At 40.3% G+C, this 24,289-nt stretch overlaps 2 protein-coding genes across 3 annotated transcripts; one reads left to right on the forward strand and one right to left on the reverse strand.

Annotated features, from left to right (window-relative positions):
- Nucleotides 1-1,633: 1,633 nt before the first annotated feature.
- MBLAC2 (metallo-beta-lactamase domain containing 2) lies at nt 1,634-8,700 on the reverse strand. The gene is made up of 2 exons (XM_051642566.1): nt 8,235-8,700; nt 1,634-5,236 (listed from the first exon to the last, which is right to left on the reverse strand). Exons 1-2 carry the CDS (start codon nt 8,695-8,697, stop codon nt 4,851-4,853), a joined length of 849 nt encoding a protein of 282 aa, XP_051498526.1. The 5' UTR covers nt 8,698-8,700; the 3' UTR covers nt 1,634-4,850.
- Nucleotides 8,617-24,283, forward strand: POLR3G (RNA polymerase III subunit G). 2 transcript variants are annotated; one of them, XM_051642567.1, is made up of 9 exons: nt 8,617-8,666; nt 9,107-9,250; nt 11,431-11,559; nt 13,657-13,786; nt 17,620-17,682; nt 18,422-18,472; nt 21,638-21,705; nt 22,537-22,665; nt 23,148-24,283. In XM_051642567.1, exons 3-9 carry the CDS (start codon nt 11,440-11,442, stop codon nt 23,232-23,234), a joined length of 648 nt encoding a protein of 215 aa, XP_051498527.1. In that variant the 5' UTR covers nt 8,617-8,666; nt 9,107-9,250; nt 11,431-11,439; the 3' UTR covers nt 23,235-24,283. The 2 variants fall into 2 exon arrangements, with proteins under 2 accessions (XP_051498527.1, XP_051498528.1); XM_051642568.1 differs by lacking the exon at nt 8,617-8,666 and adding an exon at nt 8,833-8,858.
- The last annotated feature ends 6 nt before the right edge of the window (nt 24,284-24,289 follow it).

Here is a 24,289-nt window from a genome sequence, read left to right on the forward strand (position 1 = left end):
GGATGGTCTTTCTCAGCCCACTATTTCTTACTTGTCTGCAAGGAAGTGCAATAAAGCATTTGATTTCTCACCTGCAAAGCAAACTTGTCTCATTTGCTGAATGCCAAAGAAAAATGTTCATTCTTGTTGTTAGGGCAATTTACTGTATCAAATCTCATGTCAAATGTGATGGATTTTCACAGTACATGTAACAAACTTCCCCCAGCTTGCTGGCAAATGCATTTATTGAGAAAGGAGTAGTGACAGCAATGCGTTTGGCTGACACACCTCAGTTTCCTAGTGCTCCTGCTTCAAACACTGGGGCAGAACAAGAGGTGAAATGCTTGTAACTGGGGTACCAAAATCCTTTTGTTCTGTGGTGAGACACTGCCACCAACTCTTGATGTGCATCTGAACTTACAACTGACCCCAGAGGGCAGAGGAAGGCTTTGCACACCCATCTTCATCAGACCCAGAATTGAAGTTGCCACGTTATATAAACTGCAATCCCTGGTGTCTTTTTTGTTCCCAGGAGTGCAGTATCACTGATAAAACACACAGTTGTGCAGCACTTTCAAGTGATGACACCCAGTCAGCTGCCTTAGTTCCGATGGTTCAGTTGTATGATAAAAACCTCCTCCTCTGCATCCCCAAAGAGAAAATAGAAACAAGGTCGGGAGAGGGACCCCAATAACCTGATCTAGGAAGTGGAGGCTCCCAGTTAGCTGCTCCCAAGCCATTTTTTTATTTAGATAAAACCAACATTGTAATATTTTAATTATTTTCATTTAATTGCCTTATTTGCCTCTTAATGACTTAGAATTCATTCCTCCTAAATTCATCGTTTCTGCCTGCATTTGCCTTCAAATTGTCCTTATCACCTAATAAAATGCAGAAGAAGCTAAACTAGTTTTGAAAATAAGAGCTGAAAATAAGGTGCACTTGTGCTAATTTGCAGAGATTGACTTGAAGACTGCACCTTGGCCCTGAACTCCTAGGAGGAAAACATATGCAGCTCATTAACTACCACAGATCGCTGCAGCTCAGTTATCAGTTGTCTGGAAGGAAGCATATCTTCATCTTCAAACAAACAGGTGCATTTCACCTTCTTCATTTATTCTTGGCTTTACATAGGCACAGTTATTGTCTGCTGGTTTCCATGACAGCAGCTGCTTTTGTTATTTATAGGCTAATTAATCATCAGGAAACTCCTACAGTTTATCAGTGTATCAGAAACGAGACACCAAGTATGTGAGGCATTAACTCAGGCTCCAGGTATGTGCTGAAGAGAAGCTCTGTGACCATTATAATTTCAAGTACAGTGAACAGCTCTCATTAGCCACTGCCTTGTGTGGAAATAATCTACATCACCACAAACTGAAACTGACCCCCAAATGTGCATTCATCACATCTATGTTTTCTGTGCACAAATCCTGTTGAAAACCTGATTTGTGTTATATTGTGGGGTTTTTTTTAAGTAGTACTCATGGTTTTATACAATCTTTACAGCATCTGTCTGTGATTTGTAAACACTTCTCATGCATTCCCTTGCTCAAAAGCATAAAAAACACTGCTAGCAGCTTCTAAAGGTTTTACACTCCATTTAGAATGGAAAAATGCTTCTTTCAAAAAAATACCTAGAAATTATGACTGAACTCCATAGGATTATAACATTTTTTTATTATTATTATCCATGGTAAAATTATTTATGTGTAAACTGTTGTTACCATCACAAGAGTCTTGACAGACTAGAGCAAAAATCCCCATCTGATCTTGTCAATTCTCCAGGCTACTAAAAACTACATTTAGATTTTACAAACATAACAACACAGTTCTAAATGCCAAAAATGTTGCAATATTTAAACTTAGCATGTATGTTTTAAATACTTAATCCAAATAGTGTTAAAGGGACACTGTCAAACTCTTATGAGTAAAACTTGGTAATTCTTAACAAAAATAGTCAGAGACAGTTCTTTATACTTAAGACAGCATTTACCTAGTAGTGAATTTCTTGTAATACAAAAATAACTTTGAGAGCCTCAAAAAGTACTTTCAGTTGGATTATAGCAGCAATTTGCTCACATGCCCCATCTGGGGCTGTGTTCACATAAAGTTCACTTCTGAGCTAGGAAAATATCCCCTTAAGATTTTGGACAAGGAAAAAAAACAACATAACAACAGGCAATTGCTGTTATCTATACATACTTAATGGAATTAAGCATGGGTTAATAGGGCATTTTGACAGTGATCAAGACACTTAAAGATCTTGTAGCTGGTAATGAGCACAGATTTATACAAAGGAATATCTTTCCTTTTGAATTGACATGCCTGTAAGCCTTCCCTTTTTAAGAGCTCAGGCTTTACAGTACAGTAAAATTTGGCTACAGGATCAGTAATACTGGATCAAAACCCCACACTGACAGTAGTGTAACACAAAATGCTAAATCAGTGTGATCTCACTCTAATGAACACTTGCAAAACATTGGCAACTGGCATAGGTATTGGCATGCTTTGTGACAGAAGAGGTCTCTCTGTCCATGTTATTGCACAGGCTTTTCACCAGTGCTCCTACAACCCTCACAGAAACAGAGTAAGACTGCTACTGGCTTTATGCCACAGATGGCTAATTTGAAGAAATTAATTGACTGTTGGGGTCATCTGTGACACCCATCATGGCTTCATCTGGGTAGCTGGTGTAAGCTCCTGTGCTATGTATTTCTTCAGGCATTCTGACCTTCCCTCTTGCCACCTCAGATCTGTGATTGTCCACTGTGAACCTCTGGCTACCAAAATCAGAGTCTGGACTGCTAAGTAAATACCAGCATGCATGAGCAAGCTGAAAAGAAAAAACAACACTATAGAGTTTGTTCTGGGCCTCTTCACTGAATGGCTTTTTTGCATCCCAGGCTAAGCTTTTGTATTTCTTCCTCTGGCCAAATGAGGCCAAGATAAACTCTTAGCTGAATTTCTGACAGAAGTCTTCCTACAGATTAAAAGCTCTTCACATAACAGACTGACATACTTGTATTCCTCCAAAAAAGGGACTATGATGCAAGTGATCAGTCTTTCCAATGCTGCGTTGCTACATCTCTCCTGCCCACTGACAATTTTGCTTCAGCTTGGAGATAGGCACTGCTAACAAGAACTAGGCACATCACAACCTGTACAAATCCTGGTGAAGAATATATTCAAATAGGAAAGGCAGGAGTGTAGTGGTCAGTGAGAGGAGAAAAACCATCATAATGTATTTTCTTTCATAATTTCTGGACAGAGATGCTTTTATTTTGCACCTGTTTTGTTTTTTTTAATCAGAATTCATACCTATTAAGAAGGCTATAAATTTCCACTCCCCCACGCCTTAGGCAGAACCCAAACTGTGGGCTCTCTTTCTGTTGGGTATGATGATGAGGGGTGGGGGGACAAATGCAAACAAATAAGGTTCAACTCTACTAAAACTTTGAAAAAAAAACATTTGCACTCTTCTTAGGAAAGTATAAATACAAAAATAACATCAGACAGTGTCCTTTTAAAAAAAGTTACATATATATACTGTTAGAATTATTACACTTTAACCATTTCAACAGCTTTTAAATATCACACATTCAATTTTCATAAGCAAGTTACAATCTCATTTAGCATTTCTCAATGTATTAAACTTTTTTTTGGAACAGACTGAAATGCAATGCACTTTTCATAAAAAACATACACACTAAACACTTCATAAGCAAACAGTAAACAGTTCAAGTTACATTCACTTTGGGGTAACAAGCATACTGGTTGTTTAATGCAGCACTTGCAGCAGGGCAAGTTCATGTTAAAGCTTCTATCCTTGCCCTACCACAGCTGAGTTACAACCCAGTCACATAGAAATACTCTTCAACACAAATAAAACTAAGTTTGTCATAGTCCAGTTCTCTCAAATTTACAGAGCAACACACTCTGTAAACAATTTTTATGAGTTCATCAGAAAAAAAAAACCAAACACATCAAGCAAGGCCTTCAATCCACTTTGTACAAAGTAGTCTAACATATGGATTCATTAGTTAACAAATTCTGCAATTCCTAACTGGCAGGCCTGTAAGCAAAGCAGCTCCCTAGCCGATGGTGAGAGTGCTCATTCCTGCTCCTCTGTCATGGGGCAAGCAACCCCTGCACCTCACCAGGAAGTGTGGAAGCCCCCAGCAACCTATCTGGTGTTAGTTCCCCATCAAAAGCTTTTTGGTTAAGCTGATGTACCTACACACCTTCCATCCTGGAAGCCTGGTCTGTAGCATTTCCATATGTTAGTGAATTCTAAAGAAACTGCCAGGCAACTACTCTGCAAAGCTGCAGGTGGTGACTGGTGCAGCAGACACTGAGCTTCAGGTGAGAAAGGCTGCAGAATGGCCCTTACCTCTCTCTGCCCACTGAATCCTGCACAGGTGCTGCTCTTGCTTTGACCTAATGGTGTTGCTCCCAGCACACACCAGGTCTTAGGACGAGCTGTGTGAGGCCCAAACCTGAGCAGGAGCTGAATGAAAACTCACAAACCTAGTGCTACATCAACAGGTTTCAGGCATGAATGCAAAACCTCTCATTTTTGGCATATACACATCTGTCAGGATGAACACCAAACCAAAACAATGTATTACAATCACAATACATGTGCAAACATGCTCTGGAAAAAAAAAAAAAGTTAGCTTTGGCTAAAGCTATTAGCTTCTGAACTTTTTATAAAAATAGGAATAAAGTAGGCAAAAATAGGGAGAATGCTTGCAGCAGATCTATACCAATTTGCCACCTTCACTAATGCACACTGCCTTTCTTTGTATCAACACTTTCACAAGCCATGTGGGTTCTCAGCAGGGAATGGGTCACACAAAGTGCAGCCACTAAGAAGTGACCCTGGGATTGGTGATACGGAGTGCTATGCTCGCAATGGATCTCATGGCACAAGTAGAAACCTTGTGACAAAATCCAGCTTGTGCAATGTAGTTGGAAGCTAACCGATACAGCCTTTCTGCCCCAAATATGTTGAAGTGCCCAGGCAGGACCTTCTCCACGAGGCCTCTGTCCACTAGCTCCATGAGGCGCTGGCAGCTTGCAACGTAGTCAGTGATCTTGCTGTAGGGAAGCCAGTCAATCATGGATCCGTCGTACACCACGTCTCCGCTGAACAGAATCTTCCGGTCTTTGTCATGTAAGCAAATACTGCCCCTTGAATGACCAGGCATGTGCATGACAGTAAGGTCTCGGTCTCCAAGGCTGATCACATCCCCTGCAAGCAAAGGTGTTACAGGAAAACACATTTATCATGTGTATTAAACACCACAAAAGGAGTGTGACCTCCCTATACTGAGAACTGTACGTACTGTATGTCCACAGCAATGGCCAAGAGACATTCATTTTCCTGGTGAGTGCCAAAAAGACACCCAAAAGATCCACCTGACATTATTTTCTTTTCCAATCATATCAACAGAGAGCAAAGGCTGTATTAGCTGAAACTGCTCCCACCCTAATAAACTAAACCATGTGAAAAGAAAGGTGATAGAGAAAAAGAGGAAACAAACAAAACACACATAAGCTGGGTCTCCTTTGAAAGTCTGCGAGTACTTAACAATTTATTACCATTTTACCCTCAATTTATTTGCCTAGAATTGCACAGCTGTTACTTCTGAAGGGCAAAGAATCACAACATGAATTGCTGGAGGAGAACCAAGACTGGTCTCCATATACTGTCATCTCACTCATTCAGATCTATTAAAACAGAACTCCCTTAACCTAAGTTCTTTCTTTTTGCCAGATTAAATATGAATACCTTTTCACTGTACTAGCCACTGGACTGCAACTTTGAGCAGAAAGTCAATCTAGGGATGGAGAACAGGCCAAATAACTCTGCTAATTATAAACGTGCAAAACTCATTAATTTACAGGTGGTAAATATGTAAACTTTAGGGCTACACAGGGAAAGAAGACCAACATATAAGCAGCTTTCTCAGCTTAACAACTGTATTAAACAGTTCTAAAAGAAGTAACATCCAGACCATCACAAAATGAGACTTAAAACTGTAATATGCATTTCAAGTTCCAAGAACACAAGAAAGCTACCAAAGCTTGACTGTATTAGAAATACAGAAGTTACAGATGAGACTTACACCAGAGACAGGCATGCTATGAATTTACAAAAAATTCAGCAAGCCCAGAGGTACTTAACTCTTGAAAGGCACATCTTCTGTGACAGGACCTTTGGTACTGAAAAGGACTGTTGAAAATGCTAGAAGAGCATTCAGAAATCACTGAAGAGCTAACTGTACTATACACAAAATGGGAGCAGATCCCTAAGTTTGCAAAAGCAGCCAGTTTCAAAATTAGCAGAAAGAATTTTTAGCCAAATTCTCTTTCAGGGAGAGAAATTTAAAGAAGAAATGTATAGAATTTAAGAAAAAAAAAAATAAGAAAGGACTGGGACAGCAGAAGGAAACTCTGAGCCTTGAGAAAACACAAGTGCCTTAGAAAGCAGTAAATGTTAAGGCACAATGCAAGTAAATGCAATTTTAGCTAGAAAAGCCAAAATTAAAAGTGCTGGGAAGATCTGTTAAGACTAAGGTAATGCAAAAATAAAACTCAATGAATGAAGCAGACAATGTACAAGTAAATGTTGCAGCTTTGGATTGTAACAGAATACAGCCTGTCTCATATCCTGTGTTACCAGCCTTCCTGGATAACCTCACCCAATGACCCAAGAGCAATGACCCAAGCACTGAGGTGACAATGCCATTTCCATGCAGTATGTCTTAAAAATGGCTATCTTAGAATATGATCTTGCTTTGACAGCAAGTGTGCTTGTTCTTTTACAAATTATTTTAACAATTCATCCCTTTTAAAGAAAAAAAGAGTAACAATTTAAACTTCTCGATTGACTATAGTTAAATGTCACATCAGATCTTCTGTGAAGTCTTCAGTAAATTCAGTTCTGCTTTTCCAAGAACCTTTGTGGGACAGTCTCATGGAGACTAGAAGGGATTAAGTCCCCTGCAAAAGGTGTCACCTGTCTGACAGCCAGCCACCCCATAACTCCTGCTCCACCACACTGCAGTTAGCTTGTTTGTTGCCAAAATAACCTACTCATTGTTACCTATGAGAGATTAAATGGAGTTTCTCAATATGTAACAAGCCACTTTTCTCTATCTGTAACAAGCCACTTTAAGTGTCACAGTTACATAAATTCTGTAAAGCAAAATCCTTATTCTTCACAGTATGTATTTCAATAAATTGCTTTGTTCTTTACACTGCTGTGCCTTGAGAAGTTATAAATAATAAGGGCCACCAGATGCCAGAACTGATTGTCATGGTGCCATACTGTTAAGAAGCCTAAGGCTAAACCTGGGGTGCTCAATTAGTCACTCACATTACTCTTGAGTGATTCTCATTCTACGGAAAAAAAAATCCTGCATCAACATGCAAACAGATTAGGCAAGCACATGCTATTTTACGCCTCTTTCTCTGTCCCTGTCAATATTTTCATAACTAGCAGAGACAAGAATTTAACCCACTGCATCTCTTTTTCGTCTCATGCTGAGGACTGCAGATGGCTCATAGATTCTGCAAAGTGGGTTGCAGAGACCGAGTGTAAGTGAAAAAACACCGATTTAACTACTGCCCTACATAAATGTATTACATGCATTTATTATCATAGAACCCTTAAGGCTGGAAGGGAGCTCAAAGATCCACCAAATTCCAACCCCCCTGCCACGAGCAGGGAACCCTACCGCTAGACCAGGCTGCACAAAACCACGTCCAACCACGTATTTATATTATATGTATTTATTATATACATGTATCACCCTATATAGATGTAACGCCTACAAGGGGTAACGGCTTTAAACTGGAAGAGGGCAGATTTAGGTTAAACATGAGGAGGGAATTCTGTGCTGTGAGGGGGGTGAGACACCAGAACAGGTTGCCCAGAGAAGCTGTGGCTGCCCCATCCCTGGCAGTGTTGAAGGGCAGGTTGGATGGGGCTTGGAGGAGCCTGTTCTGGTGGGAGGTGTCCCTGCCCATGCAGGGGGGTTGGAAATAGATGGGTCTTTTAAGGTCCCTTTCAACCCAAACCAGCCTCGCGGTTCTACGACGGAGCCGCACGAGCGCCGAGTCGCTCCCACCACCCCGAGACTCGACAAGTAAACAAGTAATAACAAAAATAAAACAATCATAATAAATGACTTCAGCGGAGACACACGAAACGCCCGCGAACACGCGCGCTGGGGAGGCCTTACCCTCCTGCAGCAGGCGGGTGGGCCGCACGGGCGGGACGCGGAACTGCCGGGCCCGCCAGCCGGGCCGCGGCGGCCGCGCCACCTCCCGCTCCCACAGCCAGGTCACCGCCTCGTAGTTGTCCCCCCGCAGCAGGGCGGCCGCCTCGGCGCTGTGCACCGCCACCTCCTCGAAGTGCTGCAGCCCGCCCGAGTGGTCGAAGTGGACGTGGGTCGCCACGGCCAGCAGCGGCCGCGGCCCCGCCGCCTCCTCCTCCTCCTCGTCCGCCGCCGGCGCCAGCAGCCCCGCGGCCCGCAGGTAGTCGGGCAGGCTGCGCAGCCCCAGCCCCGCGTCGATAACCACGTCTCGCTGCGAGCCCCTCACCAGCCAAATGTTGGCCCGGTTGCCCGAGTCGTAGAACCGCTCTTGGATCCAGAAGATCCCACCGCCCAAAGGTTTATGCGCGAACCACTCCAACGCCGACATGGCGCCGGCTCCGGACCCTTCTCCCGCCCACCCGCCCCTCACGGCCCCGGGCCCGGCCCACTGCGGCAGCCGCGGGCGGAGCGCGGTGAGAGAGCGGGGTGGGCGCGGGGGAACCCCGAGGGAGCCCCGGGGGAGCCCCGAGGGAGCCCCGGGAGCTGCGGGTACCGGCGGCTGCGTGAGAGGCGGGGGGGGGGGGGGGGGGTAGCCCGCGTCTTCTGTCGTGACAGGGCGCGGGGGAGACGGCCGGGATGGTGAGGGGATTTTGTGAGGGGGGAGGAACTCTGGATCCGGGGGTGGCGGTGCGGAAAGGGCAGGGGGATGGAGCGGGGAGAGGCGAGAGGGGGAGCCGAGCGGGTGGAGCCTCCCACGGCCGTCGTGACCGGTTGTCTGTTGCCTCCGGGGGCGTCAGGTGAGGACAGGAAAAAAAGCCACGAAAACAAACAGCACCACCAAACCGCAGACTTTCAGTATTTAGATTTCATCCCTCCGGCTGTGGCTGTGTCTGGAAATCAAGGATCGGAACGCAATCGAGAGGGGTTTTCCTGAGGAAAAGGTATGATAAGGAGGACCCCGGGTCTGCCTCCCGCCCGCCCCTCACTGACTGCCCGGGCAGCACCGCGCTTAGCTTGGAAGGACTTGGAAAATCTCTTTGGTAGAGTGCCTGACGCAGACAATGCTCACAATCACGAAAACCTGCCCCTGTGCTCCATGAAGCGTCCCTCGTGGCAGCCAGAGCACGGGTTGTGGTAGCTTTGTCGTGCTTGGTAACTCAAGTTGCGCATCTGAGCTGTTCCCCTCACGGGTTCTCCGGTCCTCGGGCGCTGTCCGGTGTAGGATGTGCTTGAAAATACAAACAAATCACAAGCCTCAGTGAAACTGCAGGGTTGAAATACTGCTGGTTTTAAGGCTTCTTATTTCTCATCAGTCTGATGCGCCCTTGCAAGAGAATCTTACCAATCACTCATTTAAAAGCACCATTTTAAAACCAGACTTTTATATTAACTATATTTAGTGCAGTGTGCTTCTCCTTGTTGGCTGGATATCTCCCTTAACTCTGTTTTTTGTTGGTTTCTTCTGTGGTTGGTTCACTTTTTTCACACCTAGATAACAGAATTGCTAATGTTTGGGGCTTTACTGTATCTTTTGTCTCCATTCTGCCAGGCACACATCTTGCTTTTCATCTTGTTTTCAACTGAGTTTGTACTTTCTTCTTTTTTTTTTTTTCCTTTTTTAAATTTCTAGTTAATTAAATGCTCAGACTTAGCTTTTGCTTTGTTGTCTTTCTTTAAATGATTTATTTAGGTCTCTGTGCTTATTTTTAGACAGTTTTCTGTGCTGCTGAGTGATGTGGAAATACATCATGTGATTTTGTTTTGCCTAAGAAGAGCTTATTCCTCTTGAAAATAATGACTATACTTGCATCAACCTGCTTTTTTACTGGCATTTAATAAAAAGGCCATTGCCTCAATTTGAGGGAATCTTAAAAGATCTTAATATTAAGTATGCAATTCTTTGCTCCTAATACTAATTCTGTCTTAGGTGCCTTGTTAATTTAAGCAAGGTTATGAGAATCTGTAGGTATTGTGCTGTTTCCTATTTCCTCTTTGAACTTACCTTGCCCACACACCAACAGTGGGAATAGTTGTGAGGGTGCAGGTACAAGAGTCAGTCTGGAAAGATTCTTACTAAGTGCAACATGGTAATATTGGAATTAATGGTAAACAGCATGTGAGATTTCTGAGCTGGGGCCTTGAATTTATCTGTACATGGTCTTGAGAAAGGAACAGTAGTAGCACGTTATTTCTCTTGGGTCCCATTTCTTGACTTCTTCCCCTGGAAAAAAAAATATCTGCCTCATGTTTTGCTTTCTCTGCCAGCTCATGGGTTTTACAGTCTTGAGATGGAGGTTAGCATAACAGTGAAGGTGGTGAGTTGTGACTGTAAATGTAGTTCTGCAGGCTGTTCTTCTTTTATATCCTTGGTGAAATCATGCTCTCAGGCACATGGTGTGATTCTAGAGATGTCCTACACAAGGGACAGGAGTTGGACTTGGTGATCCTGATGGGTCCCTTCCAACTCAGCATCTTCTGTGATTCTATGATTCTACAAAATATTTAAGTTAGAAACAAGCTGCTTTTATCAGCAGTTCACTTGTGGATGTGCTGTAGTGGAGCTGAGAGAGCTTTTGGGAATAAAAGCCCTAGATGGTTTTACCTTGAACCTCTTTGCATTTGGCTCTGTATCAGTTCCCAAAACTAGGTAAAGGGGAACAAAAAAATCTGAAGGGTGAAAAAGCCATGAGTGACAAACTTTTTTTGGGGAAAAGTTCTGAGACTGCACAATGTATTCACAGAAAGGTCAGGGTCCCTGAACTTAAAAAAAAAAATAATAATTTATTTAAAAAAAATCTTTTGTTGTTTCTGCTGCTTCTACCCTGATTGATCTCAAGTCAGTGTATCCAAGGTTTAGAAGAAGAAAGTGTAAAATTCCGAGGTTAGGAGGTCATTTTGGGCACAGAGAGGTGGCTAGAAGAAAGGAAGGAATGGAGTTGATTTAGGCATTTGCCAAATGTTTAGTATTTATTTATCTGTTAAAATCAGCTTGCTATTTAAATTTATTGTCGAGATTGGTTTTAAAATTAATCTTTTCTAGACATTAATTTTATAAGTAATACATACATTCATTTGATAAATGTAGTGAAAATAACTCTTTAAAAATCTGTAATATTTTCAGTACCTCCAGATGGCCGGGTCAGGCAGAGGAAGAGGACGAGCTGCATTTACCTTCAATGTTGAGGCTATTGGCTTTGATAAAGGTGCAGCTCTCCCTGATGTCGTGTGTAAGCCTCCACCACCATTTCCTGTAAGTACTGCAGGTATCTGACAACACACTCTGTGTTTAGGTAATGGAATTAAATACATTAACAGCTTTAAGCACTTTAGGCCAATTTTGAAGCATATAATGTAAATAATTGATTTTCTTATTATTGCTTCCTACGCCTTTGCTAACCCCTTTGCTTCGCACCCCATATTTAACTAGATCGCGTGCAAGATGTTGGTTCATTAAAGTGCCCATAATTACTTGGTTTTCCAGACATTACAGTGACAGAAACCCTGGATATCTGCATTTGTTTGAAATGAAGTTGCACTAGTCTTTGAAGCTCTGAATTTGCTGATTTGCTGATTGCTCTGGATTTGCTGATTTTATAAATCTACTGTTGATGCAAACATAAACGATATTGGAAGATTGTCTTGTCTCTCAGTAGGCAAAATTTGAAAATAATTAAAAACAACTGAATGATATTTTATGCAACAAAGGAAACTTAATTGCATTTGGCATTCGGAATATATTTTAAAATTAAAGAGAAAGAAAGAGCCTTTTCTGGCTCCGTTTCGCTGTGCAGGGAAACTTGGATGATTTTGAGATGGAAGAGTAGTCTTAAAATGTAGCAGTTTTATGCAAGAAAACTTCCCAGTTACATCACAGTTTGGTCAAGGTGCATGAAGTTTTTCTTAATCTCACATGTTATGATACAGAATGTGCAAGTTTGGCATGTAATTGTTGCTACACCAAATTTTCTCTGAATCCTACTTTGACACAAGGTTTTGACTCACTGAACCAGATATTATGTATCCTCTTAGTCTACCTCTAACTAAGTTGAGTAATTTCATTGATACCAAGCCATCTGTAATTGCTCCTAGAGTGAATATTGCAGTCTGTTAGACCTAGGTGATCTGTAAGGTCCCTTCCAACCCAAATCGTTCTGTGAACTCTGTGTGGTCTACAGCTTCTGCAGTTACAGTCAGCAGTGAATCAGCCTTGTAGGAGAATTATTAGCCCCAGTGTATCTAATGTTTACCATGGAGAAATAAAGATGCTTTCTTCTTGACAGGGAAAAAAGTTTCAGAACTAGGTTAAACTTTTCAGGGGAAATCTAGTGTCATTCAAATAAACCATAGTTAACCCAGGGGCATAACTAGTATCAATGCAAATTTCAGGAGTTAGATTTAATGACTGAGCAGTGACCAAAAGTATATTGCAGTTGTTGACTGACTTAGACTGAAATTAGTTTAAGCAGTGAATTATTGCCATTATTTCTAATTGGCATTTTTTGAGTTCTTGTGCATTTCCTGTAAGTGCAATTGGAAACCCAGTTAAGGAGCATCAGCTTACTAACAGCAACATTAGTAATTTAAAATGTTGGACAGCTAATACAGCTGGAAGAAATAAACTCCTTTCATGATCCAGCTCTGGGACTTGTCATAGCACTTTGTGCTTTGCAACCTGCCACCCAGGTATTGATTGTGCACCATCAGGTGAGAGAAACAACATCTATTCTATAATTATCTCTCCGGCTCTAGTTTTCTGTTTGTTTTTAAAACTGATTTTGCTTATTTATCTTTCCCAATTTCAAAGATTCATTATTCAAACAACCTCCCCAAAAAAGAAAAAAAAAATCCAAACCTTTACTATTAATTTAAATTCAGTTGACAGAAACTGAATTGTGTGAGGGCCTGTGTGCTACCTGATTATATGACAACACAACCTGTGTTGTGGGAAGGGTGTCCATGTTTCTCAGAGTAATCATATTAGTGTAGTCCATGTTTCTCAGAGTAATCATATTAGTGTAGTTAAAATACTGTTTTAGAAGAGGTCAAGGCCAGTGCTGCTCTGAAGAGAGAAGCAGTAGTTTCTGACTAAGTTAGGCTAGTGTGAAAAACTGATTTTGGCAATTAGCAGCTTAACATGACTATGAATCACTATTTCACAGTGTTAATACCTTTTCTGCCTTGATTTCTTGATATATTTTTGCAGAAAGATACAGTGAAGCCATAAAAGGTATAAATTGAATTGCAAGCATAGTTATGCATGTTGGAATGCAATATAGTTGCAAAGTAGCATAATGCATAGTTTTGATGTATGTTAAGACCTTATAAATAATAAACATAATTTGTACAGAGTACAGACAATAAGCCAGTGCCTCTGAAAACAGGAGAAGATGAAGATTATATGTTGGCCTTAAAACAAGACTTTAGAGGAACTATGAAAAGAATGCCGTATTTTTTGGCAGTAGAAGAAGAGCGTGAAGGTTTGTTTGTGTGCTTTTTATTTCTAACTTCTGTAGTTATTACTCCCTGAAGGATGATGTAGTGAAATGCATGTGTTGAAGATGTATTTCGTGCTGATAGTGAGGAATAAAAATTGGCAGCTTAAGATAGTCTGAAATTCTTCTGCTTTACTGAAACTGTATGTCACACCTACAAGTGCTGTAACTGGAAAGCAACTACTGTGTGAAAAAGAGAGGTATCAAGTATCTGTTTCATTTGTTATACAGCAAGAAACACTTAGACCAGCTGTGAAATACTTTCAGTTATATTCTAACTAATACAATAAGCATTTCCACTTGTTAAAATACCCTTGAAATTTTGCAATGGAGCAAAGAAATCGGTAGTAAATGCTAGTGTTGAAATGCAGCTTCCCTTTTAATTGTGTAAAGACATACTTAAAATAATCAATGTTATATTTAATAGCTGGCCATTCTGAAAGGTACTAATTTTTTTCTTTCCCCTAAATCCATTAAGGAAAATCAGTAAGTATTACTGAAAAGTCACCTGAAATATAAAGATTGAGATGAGGATAAGTGATTTACTGAGGCTTGCAGCAGAAGCAAAGCTGCATTAGAAGCCAAAGCTTGATCTTAATCTACTTGATCTAAGAATGGCTTTTGCTTATATGTCATTAAAAATTAATCAGTTTGCTATTGTTTGATAACAATACATGCTCTGCTATAGTTGACATACAGTCACACATCAGTATACTGTTAAAATCCATGCTTCCTGGTCAGAAAACTTACATAGTGGGAGAGAAGGAAAGGGGAGCAGGGTAGAAAGATTTTAATGCCTGTTTCCCTATCTGTGGGGGTATTGTAAATCTAGCAGTCCCAGGAGGTTATTGCTGTGAGGAGTGCTGCTTTGTGTTTTGGATTTTTGCCTTGTTCTATCATCCTCCTGAGTGCTTGTTCTGAATGGTATGAATGGCAAGTGCTGATAACATAACATGGAAGATACTCTGTGTGTAAGACCTGAGGCCCAGGCAGTGCAGTATGCAGTTGCTGAAAAGCCTTATAAAAATGCCCAACAAATCCAGAGTGGCCAAACACTGGATAATCTTTTCCATAGTGTTTTGTGCAGATTTTGAGTCATGAGAGCTGACTGGAACTTAAAAATGTGAGCTTTCATTTCTCCCCCAAAACCATCAGAATACCTTCTGACTGAACAGTCATGATGTTGACACTGTACAGGTACATAGTCCAGTCACCCTGGATTTTTTGGTAATTTTTCTTCATGGGCTAGTGGTGAATTGTAGCTGGTTTTGAGACTGCATTCTTTTTTTCCATTAGGCTTTTAATGTAACCGTGATTAACACACCTTACGGGTTGTTCACATGTACTGAGGTGCTGTTTAAAATGGAGGAGGGCTCAGCAATGTGGGGAGTGAACACACTGCCAGCCAGGTGGGGTGGCTCACAAGAGGAAGAATATTCCCTCTGACCTGCAGCTGGGGTCCAGCAGTCACTAAGATGCAGCAGGAAGCTGTAGTGCACACAAGCACAGCCCAGGGTGGACCCTGACAGTGCAGCCAGATAAAACCATTGTTATGAGACTAGAACAGGTCTGATCTTCATTTCTAGGTCCCTTTATGATGGTAAAAGAATTCCAAATTACTCTTTTATTGCATTTCCTCTTTCCCTCTTCTGAGTAAACAAATTTCAATCTCCTTGGATTTTCATCTCACTAGAGGCTTGCCTTGCTCTTGATCTTTGTCAGGATTGAAGTTGTCTGTTTCCATTTGAGGCACGAAAGGGGATGCAATGACTGAGAGCTGCTCAGGGTTATTTCCAAGGAACTAACTAACATATTCCCATTGTGTTTCAATGAGAACATACTCCTTCTCTTTTTCATCTCTGCCTCATGTGATCATTTTTACAATTCACCTCAAAATCATCTTTGTTTCTGCAGCCTGCTTTTTGAGGTGATCTCTTTCTGTTGCTGAATATGTTTCTTAATAGAAGTAGTAGCTTTGAAGGCTGTTTCTCTACAAAAACTGACTTTTGCAGGGAATGCCACTCAAATGTTGCTTCAGATGTTCTCATCCCCCCAAGGGTAAGCGGGGGTAACTTTTTACTGAACCTTTAGTTGTGTAAAAATGCCTCATCTGAGTGGTGGGGTGTAATTACATCAGTGGTGGTCTGCAGCTTAAAAAGCTTGCTTTCATCTCAGTCACAGTACGCAGTTGTGCCTGGGACTGCATTATGTGGCAGAAGTAGCCTAGCTTTCAGAAAATTGTTTGCTTCCCCCAAGGTAGATTATTTTTAACTGATCTTTTCTGTTATCTGGTTTACAGCCCTTTTCTCCCTTTTATTTCATGAAAACATCTGGTAGGAATAAGAGAGAGACAGGAGGGGGACTGTGGGCAGGAACTTTTAAAATTGGCTTTGCTTCAAGAGCAAATGGATTGTTGTAAACCCTCAGAACAACAGCTGTGAGCCAAATAGTCTTTTGAAGTGTGAGAAGGGAAACATTTTAATTAGTTAGGATATAGCTATCTGCCTTTTCTTTCATTATTCAGGTAGTAAATGAAAGCCACATCTAATACTAGCTGACAATTTTGATGCATTAGTGTGCCATACAGAATAGGTCTTCATCATTCATTTTGAGACTCATTTTGAATAAGTAGCAGGCTTCTTATGTATTGAGTTCTCTGCTTTCCTCTCTGCATAAGCTATGAATCATTCATATTTTTCCTGTAGGTGTATCTGCTGTGACTGGGTAACTGTCACCTTGGCAGTGGGTTGGAATTAATTCATTAGCAGTGAGTGGTGAGGCAGTCCATTGTATTTTTTTACTGATGGTATCAGCAATTAGTTCTTCAGTGAAGAGCCTGGAGCTGAAATCAAAATGACTGGTTTCTTTCCCTCTCTGTGCTGACAGTTTCCGACAGCATCTGTGACAGCCACCTACATTAATTGCCCCTTTAGACAGTGTCATTATAAATGCAAGCTGCTGTGTCACAGTTTTAAGTAGGTTTCTGCTCACCCTCCTCATAACTAAGTTTAAAATTGATCTTCATTTTTGGTATCTTCCTTCTCCCTTTTCTCTGGTGAGTATGAAAGAAGCTTTTTACTGTAAAGGTGACAGCCTGACTTTGTTGCAATTTTCTGTACAATACACACAAAAATTATCCCTGTTTGTGTAATGAGTTATTAGTGCCATCAGAATGAGTAATTTTGCCACTGGAAATGGTGATTTAGTAAGAAAAAATGGGACAGATATAAAAATACTTAAGTATTCTTACTGCTTTTGTCATCAGAGATTGTTCAAGGAGGCTCTTTTGCAGAATAAATTGATGTAGTTATAACTGCTGATCAGTCTCAGACATGGCCTTTGGAGACCTGAGAACTCTAGATTATGCTTCATGGTTAGCACAGTGGTGATAAATGTCACTGACTGGTTTTGTAGCAAAAGCTTGACTGTGAAATTGTTGAAGAGTAGAAGATCTGGTGTTCATTTGATCTTTCAGCATTATTTCTGTGACTTTACTGGCAGTTTACGTTATCATGCTTTCCAAGGATAGAAGTATAAATTACAATAATTTTGGAGGGTTTGTTTTGGGGTTTTTTTTTTGGAGAGGGAGAGGTCTGAGCAAATTATTAAACCTGTCTATGTTCCTGAGAACTGCTCAAAGTGGTAACATTAAACTGTTTTTTTTAGGAGTTTGACAAAAGTACAAAGAGTATAAAAAAGGGTTAAATGAGGGAGAAAAAATACACTGTATGTTCAGTGACAGGAAAATATCAAGGACTGTGTCTGGATTTCCTTTTTAATTAATTGAATCCAATAATTCTTTGTGTCCTTCTCTGTAGCAATTGAGAGGTACAGTAAAAAGTACCAGGACAGTGAAAAGGAGTATGCAGCATGGACTCCAGGTAATACCCTAGACTATCAAAGGCTAATTCTTTATTAACCTGTGAAATGTTCCACTCATTTAAATGTTTGATTGATTATTTTTCAAGCAGTAAAAAAGTATGCAAATCCTTACTAAGTCATATATTCCTTTTTGAGGGTTATCCCCTTTTCATGTTTTCAGGTCAAGGCAAAGTACTGTTTTGTCCAAAAAGAAAAAAATAAAAGAAACAAGTCTGCTTTTATTTATTTACTCAATTGAAACGACTGATTTGCAGAAAAAAAATGCAAGCTTTATCTCTCACTCCAGCACTCCTTCCACCTTACTTGCCACACAGATCCCAGTTTTAAACTGGGAACAAACATTGGTGTTACTAAAAATAACCCAACCTGATGTCTCAGTCATATGTAGTTGGATTTTATAACACTAAACTTCCACAATCATGGACCTACTTAGCTCACTGCTGCCAACTTAATTATAGAAAGTAAATTGAAAAGCATGTGGGCCACTGAAAGGGCTGAACTTTGCCTCTCAGGGGAAGATGCCAGTTGTCATTAAGGGGGTGAAATGCCAATCCTCACTCAGATTCCTTAATTTAAAGTACAGCTAGAATTCCATAAAACTGTTTTGTGCTAAAATACTTAACAAATGCATGTAAATAAGATCAAGCACAAGGACCTCTCCTTTTCCTTGGTGGGTGGCAAGGGGAGGATTACTGCTGTAAATCATCATTTATTTAGATTAAGCTATTTTCTGTACAGATTGGAGAAGACTCCCAAGAGAGATGAAGCCAAAGAAAAAGACCAAAAAAGGTAGAATATATATTTTTAAGAAGCCTTTAGTACACACTAATTGAGTGATAGAAGACATACTGGAGTGGCTTAGGGGGGAAAAAAATCATAGAAATGTTAATTAGTCTGAATAATCAGGGCTTTTGGCAGAGTTTTTCTTACTGATTTTGTAGTCTGCCTGTCTTCTGTGGTTTTTACTTTGCTTTTGTAAGTTTTTTAACTTACTGAAACAGATTTATCTTCCTTTCCTGCCTTTCTGATGTACCATCTTGACATGTGAGATATCAGTGAAAGATTAAAAAAAAAACAACACAAAACTTTTCGGTTTGCAAGTTTGTATCTTTAGTCAGCACCCACCCTTCTTGTGTACCCTGAACACCTGCCTGTTCAGATTTCCCCTATAGTTTGGATTTCTTAATTATCTTGTTTATGGTTTGGTTGACTTTTGCATTTTTTAAGCCTTTTAGGTATAGTTCATTGTAGGTTATTTTCTACTTTCTCTGGGTTTACTTTTTTTGTTTATTTTCAGCTTCCTTCTGCAGAATTGTGAACCAGATCCTTCAACAGCAGTTAGAACTGGTATTGGTTGTTCTTACAGGAAAAGATAACTTTCTTATTAAACAGCATCATCCATGTATTTGTTTTTCCAAGTGTCTTCTAGTATGCATGATTGTTATTTTAAGTTGTTTGTGCAAGTCTGTTGCTCTGTTGGTGTTAAATAACAAGTTGCCCTTCTGTATCTAGAGGTCTGAATTGTTTACTTTTGTGTTCTCTTTGTCCAAGTCCTTCATGTGTCATTTTTCAGTGCAAGGGTAAAACAGAAAAATAAAAGTGAATGTGCAGGAGTCATGTAGGCTGGCTGAGCTGGAAGCTTTGTTCCTTTTAAGAGCATCACTGAGAAGCATGGTACTAAATGTAGACTGCAAGACTCAACTAAGAATTAAATTCTTACTTACAAAATCTCTGAAGAAGAAACCAGTGCACACCTGCTTTCTTTTTTCTTTTTCAAAAGAAGAAACTGCATAAGGTTTTATAAGCCTGTATGCAATAACTACCTCTCCAAGATCCAATGAAATAATACACCCTGATTTATTATTCCTTGTTACAATAATATTGTGATTATTATTAACACAGAGAGAATCAGTGCTCACTGTGGGGGATTGTTTTTCTTGCTTTTGTGCCATTTTCTCTGTTTGCTCTTAAAGGTACATTTTCTTACAGGGTTGTGATGGTAAAGATCAGCTGACCTTTGGAATTGGATTGGATAAAAAAAATTAAGTTCTTGTAAAAGCAAAAATCATGCCATTTACATGTACAGGGACCACCCCATTTTTACACACCTCTCCCTCCCCTTTCTGGTTTACCCAAATGTTTGAATCTGAAGACCTGACTACCTGCCTTCTTGCTGACAAAACTGGGTGGAATTCCACATCTCTCCCACACTTGTCCTGGGCTGGGGACCACAGTATCCTTGATACCAGTAGTGCAAAGCCAAAAAAACAAACCCCATTGATAGGGTTCATCTCTTGTAGGCCAGCTGTATAATGTGAATATAGCACTCTGATGTGTGCATTGAGGCCCGAGTACTGTGACAATAGGTACTTGGAAATACTAGGTTGCATTCCATTGCATCTCTAAGCTACTGGGGTGCAAGGAGCTATTTTGCTTGAAGTTCTACTAATGGAGGGTCACTGTCTGTAGTTTTATTATAAGCTTCAGAGATGCCTAGCATTTAAGGAAACATCTTGCATTCCTGTTTTGACTTCCAGGCTGTGTGTTTTATAGGCATTATCTCTAAAAGCCTGCAGGGGTTTGTGCAGAGGTGATAATTTTGAATTGCACTTTCCACTTGCTCTCCTTAAAAGCCTACTTGATTCTAGATGTGTCTGCTCTGACACTGCTCATGTTATTACAGAGCTGCTTGACTCCCCTCAGTTCTGTGCAGTGCTTTTGTCACATAAATCTTTCCTAGGCAAAATGCTAAAATGAACAGAATGTTGTTCATGACAATGAACAACAATGACAAAAATTGCTTTTGGCAAAATACAGTTGTCTTCTTAGCAGCTCTTAGTGTTCTGCTTCCTTAAGTATTAGGCCAGATAAAAACATAGGGTCACTGTCTGCTCTAGAAAGAAAGGAGATCCCTTCCATCAATGCACGCAGTTTTTCTTTCAGATACCACATAGTGCAGCCTGGTATAAAAACGGTGCAGGTTGCATGAGCTAGCTTGCCTGGAGCTGCCTGCTCCATCAGAAGCTGTGTAGCCACAGCAGTATGGCCCTTACATGGGCAGTTCTACCCTGCTGATGAGCCCATCTCTGTTAGGTACAGCCCTGCATTCCCAGTTCTATGTCATCATGCTGAAACAGCAGTGAAAGTCAAATTCCATTGTGGAAATGGGATGTCTCACAGCTCTCTAAATACTTCAGTATCTCTCACTCTGGAACTCTTTGGTTGTCCTCATATACTGGTCAAACTGCACTCCTGGAGTTGGGGGCAACCTTGGCTAAGTGTGTTGCAATTCAGGTGGCTCTTACTGTGTGTGAGGAATGCTATTTTTGACTTTCACTCCACCATATAGTTAAGTAGCATAAGGAGGTTGGATTTTAGGAAGTAACTTGGCAAAAAAGATTATGTTCATGAATCAAAGAACTAGGTGGAAATTCTGTGGACTCATTAGATGAGAGCCAGCTGTGGTCCAAAAGCCATCTAGCTGCACGAACCATGCCTACTGTTTTGGAGTTAATAAACTACTGTCTGCCTTTTTTAATTTATCTGAAGCACCCAGCTGTCATTAATGTGTTGCATAAATTAGGAACACTAATGAGTTTTTCTCTTTTCAACATGATGAAAAATAAAAAATTGAGATTTTGTTCTAGCTTCTTAAAATCCTGTGAATATGTAGGTGGAAAGTATTTTGTAAAGCTGAATGTCATACTTTGGCCAAACCTGTGGTCAACTCTGTTCAAAGTGAGTTTCAGACTGACCCTGTAGGCATCACTTGGATAAATTGGGCCTTTATAGCTCCATGAATGATGTAATTCAAAGTCTAAGATTACTTTTATACCGACAGTATAGGATTTCCATAGCATTCTTAAGATGTAAGCTCTTAAGAGCAAGTAAAAGAAAATAATTTGTCTTTTTCCATATTAAAAAAAATAATAGTGATGTATTTTATTTCTGCAGGTGCAAAACCAAAAAAGGCAAAAAGCTCTGAGCCTAAAAGTAATCTGGATGTGTTGAAAAAAATTGAGGTAAGAGTTACATAACTGTTTCTAAATTGTACAGTAGAAATTGCTGAAGGGAAATGAAACCTTTAGTTTGTTTTTTCGATACAAATGGAATAACCAGAGCTTTTTCTGGCTTTTGCTGTTTTACTCTGACCCATTGTTGTGCAGTGTGGTAGCACAACGGAGAGGGTAAGGATGGAGACTGGCTGTGGGGAAGCTGTTTTCTTTCCTCCTATGTGACTCTGAGCACAATGACCAGTTTTTCTTCACTGGGTAGCAATGTAGTCTGATTGTGAACAGCAGAGCTACTATTAGAGTTTAATGAAGGAGGAACTGGTGCCAGAGCTTTGAAATCCATTGCTGTTTCACCAATCTACTGACACTGGAAATGAAACAGGAATACGAGAGGGAAGAAACATACAGGGAGAGAAGAGTTTAGAAGAAGCATGATCTGGGTTGTGGAGGCAACTACCTGCTGTGGGGCAGCAGGAAGCTGAGAGGGAGAACAGCCTTGTATTTTTTCTATTGGTGATCCATCAGTTATTTGGTACATTAATATATAGAGTTCCTGGTATTGCTTTATCAAGGATGACATGGCCTTCTACTGTCTAACAGCTGATGGTAAAGAGAAATCATCATCTCAATTTATTTCAGAAGACATAGTTTTTAGACTTCAAGTCTGAGGGTTAATGCTTCATCAAGTAAGTTCTTAGGAAGTTCTGCTTTACATCACTTAAGGTGTTGACAAAACACATTTGCATTGTTATGCTAGTTGTCTTGCAGCACATCTTGGTAGTGTGAAGGATATGCTGTAACATGGGATTACCTGGGATTGTAAAGATTTCCCTGTGACAGGAGTTGGAAAAGAAGGATGATGAAGAAGAAAAATCTGAAGATGAGAAAGACAAAACAAATGACAAAGAAGATGAAGATGATGAAGAAGCAGAAGAACCAGAGGAATATGACGAAGAGGAGCATGAAGAGGTATCATGTTAGTTTTCCTACTTAGAAAAAGTTAGATCCCACTCCTGGAGCAGGGTGTTGGCTGTCAGCCGAAGAAATGTCCCTAGCTTCTCTGACACTGAGGGGGAGTTGTAGTGAGAGGCGTTACTGCTTTGGGTTTTTTTGTTGCACAACATTGTGTTGTACTTCAGTAGGTGTTTTAGACTGGTTACTCCCAAAAAGCTCTGGAAAAAAGTGTTGCAAGCAGGAATTGTGCCCTGCCACTATCAATATATACAGTGATTCATCACTAAACCAGTGATGCCTCTCCTTTCATAGACATCAGAAGTTCATGACAATATTTTGTGCTTTTTCTTTCCCAAGAAATAAGAAAAAAACTCATACTGCTGTTTCAAAACAGTGGTGCCCAAGTGCAGCTTAGAACATGTTTTTTTCAAAAATTGTCTCCTCCACAGATGCAGTGATAGGGTTTGTTTGGTTTTGTTTTTTTTCCTTTTGTTTAGGAAAATGACTACATTTCTTCATATTTTGAAGATGGGGATGACTTTGGTGCTGGCAGTGATGACAACATGGATGAAGCAACATACTAACTGCTGTTGCTAGGTGGTGCACTGCTCAAGCCTTACACTACTTGAAGTAGAACTCCTGAGGTAGGCTGGTGATCAACAAAACTCATGCTTTAGCCCTATTGGTTTTAAGCATGCTCTCCAAACACACATTGAACAAGTTTCAGTTGCACTATGCTGTGAAACAGGATGTGGGATCCTGTGTTTTGTTCCTTTGCCAAACGTTCTGCAGACATGAGCCTTTTTAAGGGTCTCTGGAATGCTGACTCATTGAATAAGCTATATGCCATTGTATTGCCTCTGCACAGAAAAAGAAGGTATGCATTTTAATCAAAATTGTGCCTAAGCATTTGCACTAGTCAGTTCTATGCTTTAGCAGTCTAATCTTGAAAATAATAGTGAAATTCTTGATGACTGCAGGAAAAAAAGAGATCCGGCCTTTGTGGACATAAGCTGCTTGTACTTGACAACTGAGTTCTCTGCAGGAATTTATGTAACTTTTGAATCCAGGTGACTGAAAATAAGTGACCACTCAGCACTTTAATACAAGTTGGCCTGAAAGAAGCTTAATAGTATGGATAAGCAACATAATGAGAATATTTTGAAAAGCTATTATTCTGGTTGAAAGAACTTACTTTTAGTATTTTGGTAAGAAGAGACTGTAATATTTAATGTGTTACATTACCTTTATGAATCAGTGTAAGTAATAATTAAGGGTAATTTAATTTACAAAGAATATATGGCAGAATTTAAGGCTGAAATTACGGAATCCTGGTTTTTACCAGTAGCACACAGATTACTGATAAGAATTTCCAGTTCTTTGCCTCAGTTTCCCTGCCTCTTACGGGGGTACTAACTTTCCTACCTCATAGAGCTGTTAAGTGAGATGGCAGATGGTAGCTACCTGTGTAATTATGAATGCATTTATTTACTTTTCTACAGAACAAACAAGGCAGAAATTTAAAAGACAGCAAATCAATTAAAAAAACCCCACATAACAAACAAACAAAACACCAAAAAAACAACCTGAAGAGGTAGGAAGAGAATACCATGAAGTATTTTGATGCATGAGGTTTAAT

The sequence above is a fragment of the Apus apus genome, chromosome Z, assembly GCF_020740795.1.
Source record: "Apus apus isolate bApuApu2 chromosome Z, bApuApu2.pri.cur, whole genome shotgun sequence".
Classification (NCBI taxonomy): Eukaryota; Metazoa; Chordata; class Aves; order Apodiformes; family Apodidae; genus Apus; species Apus apus.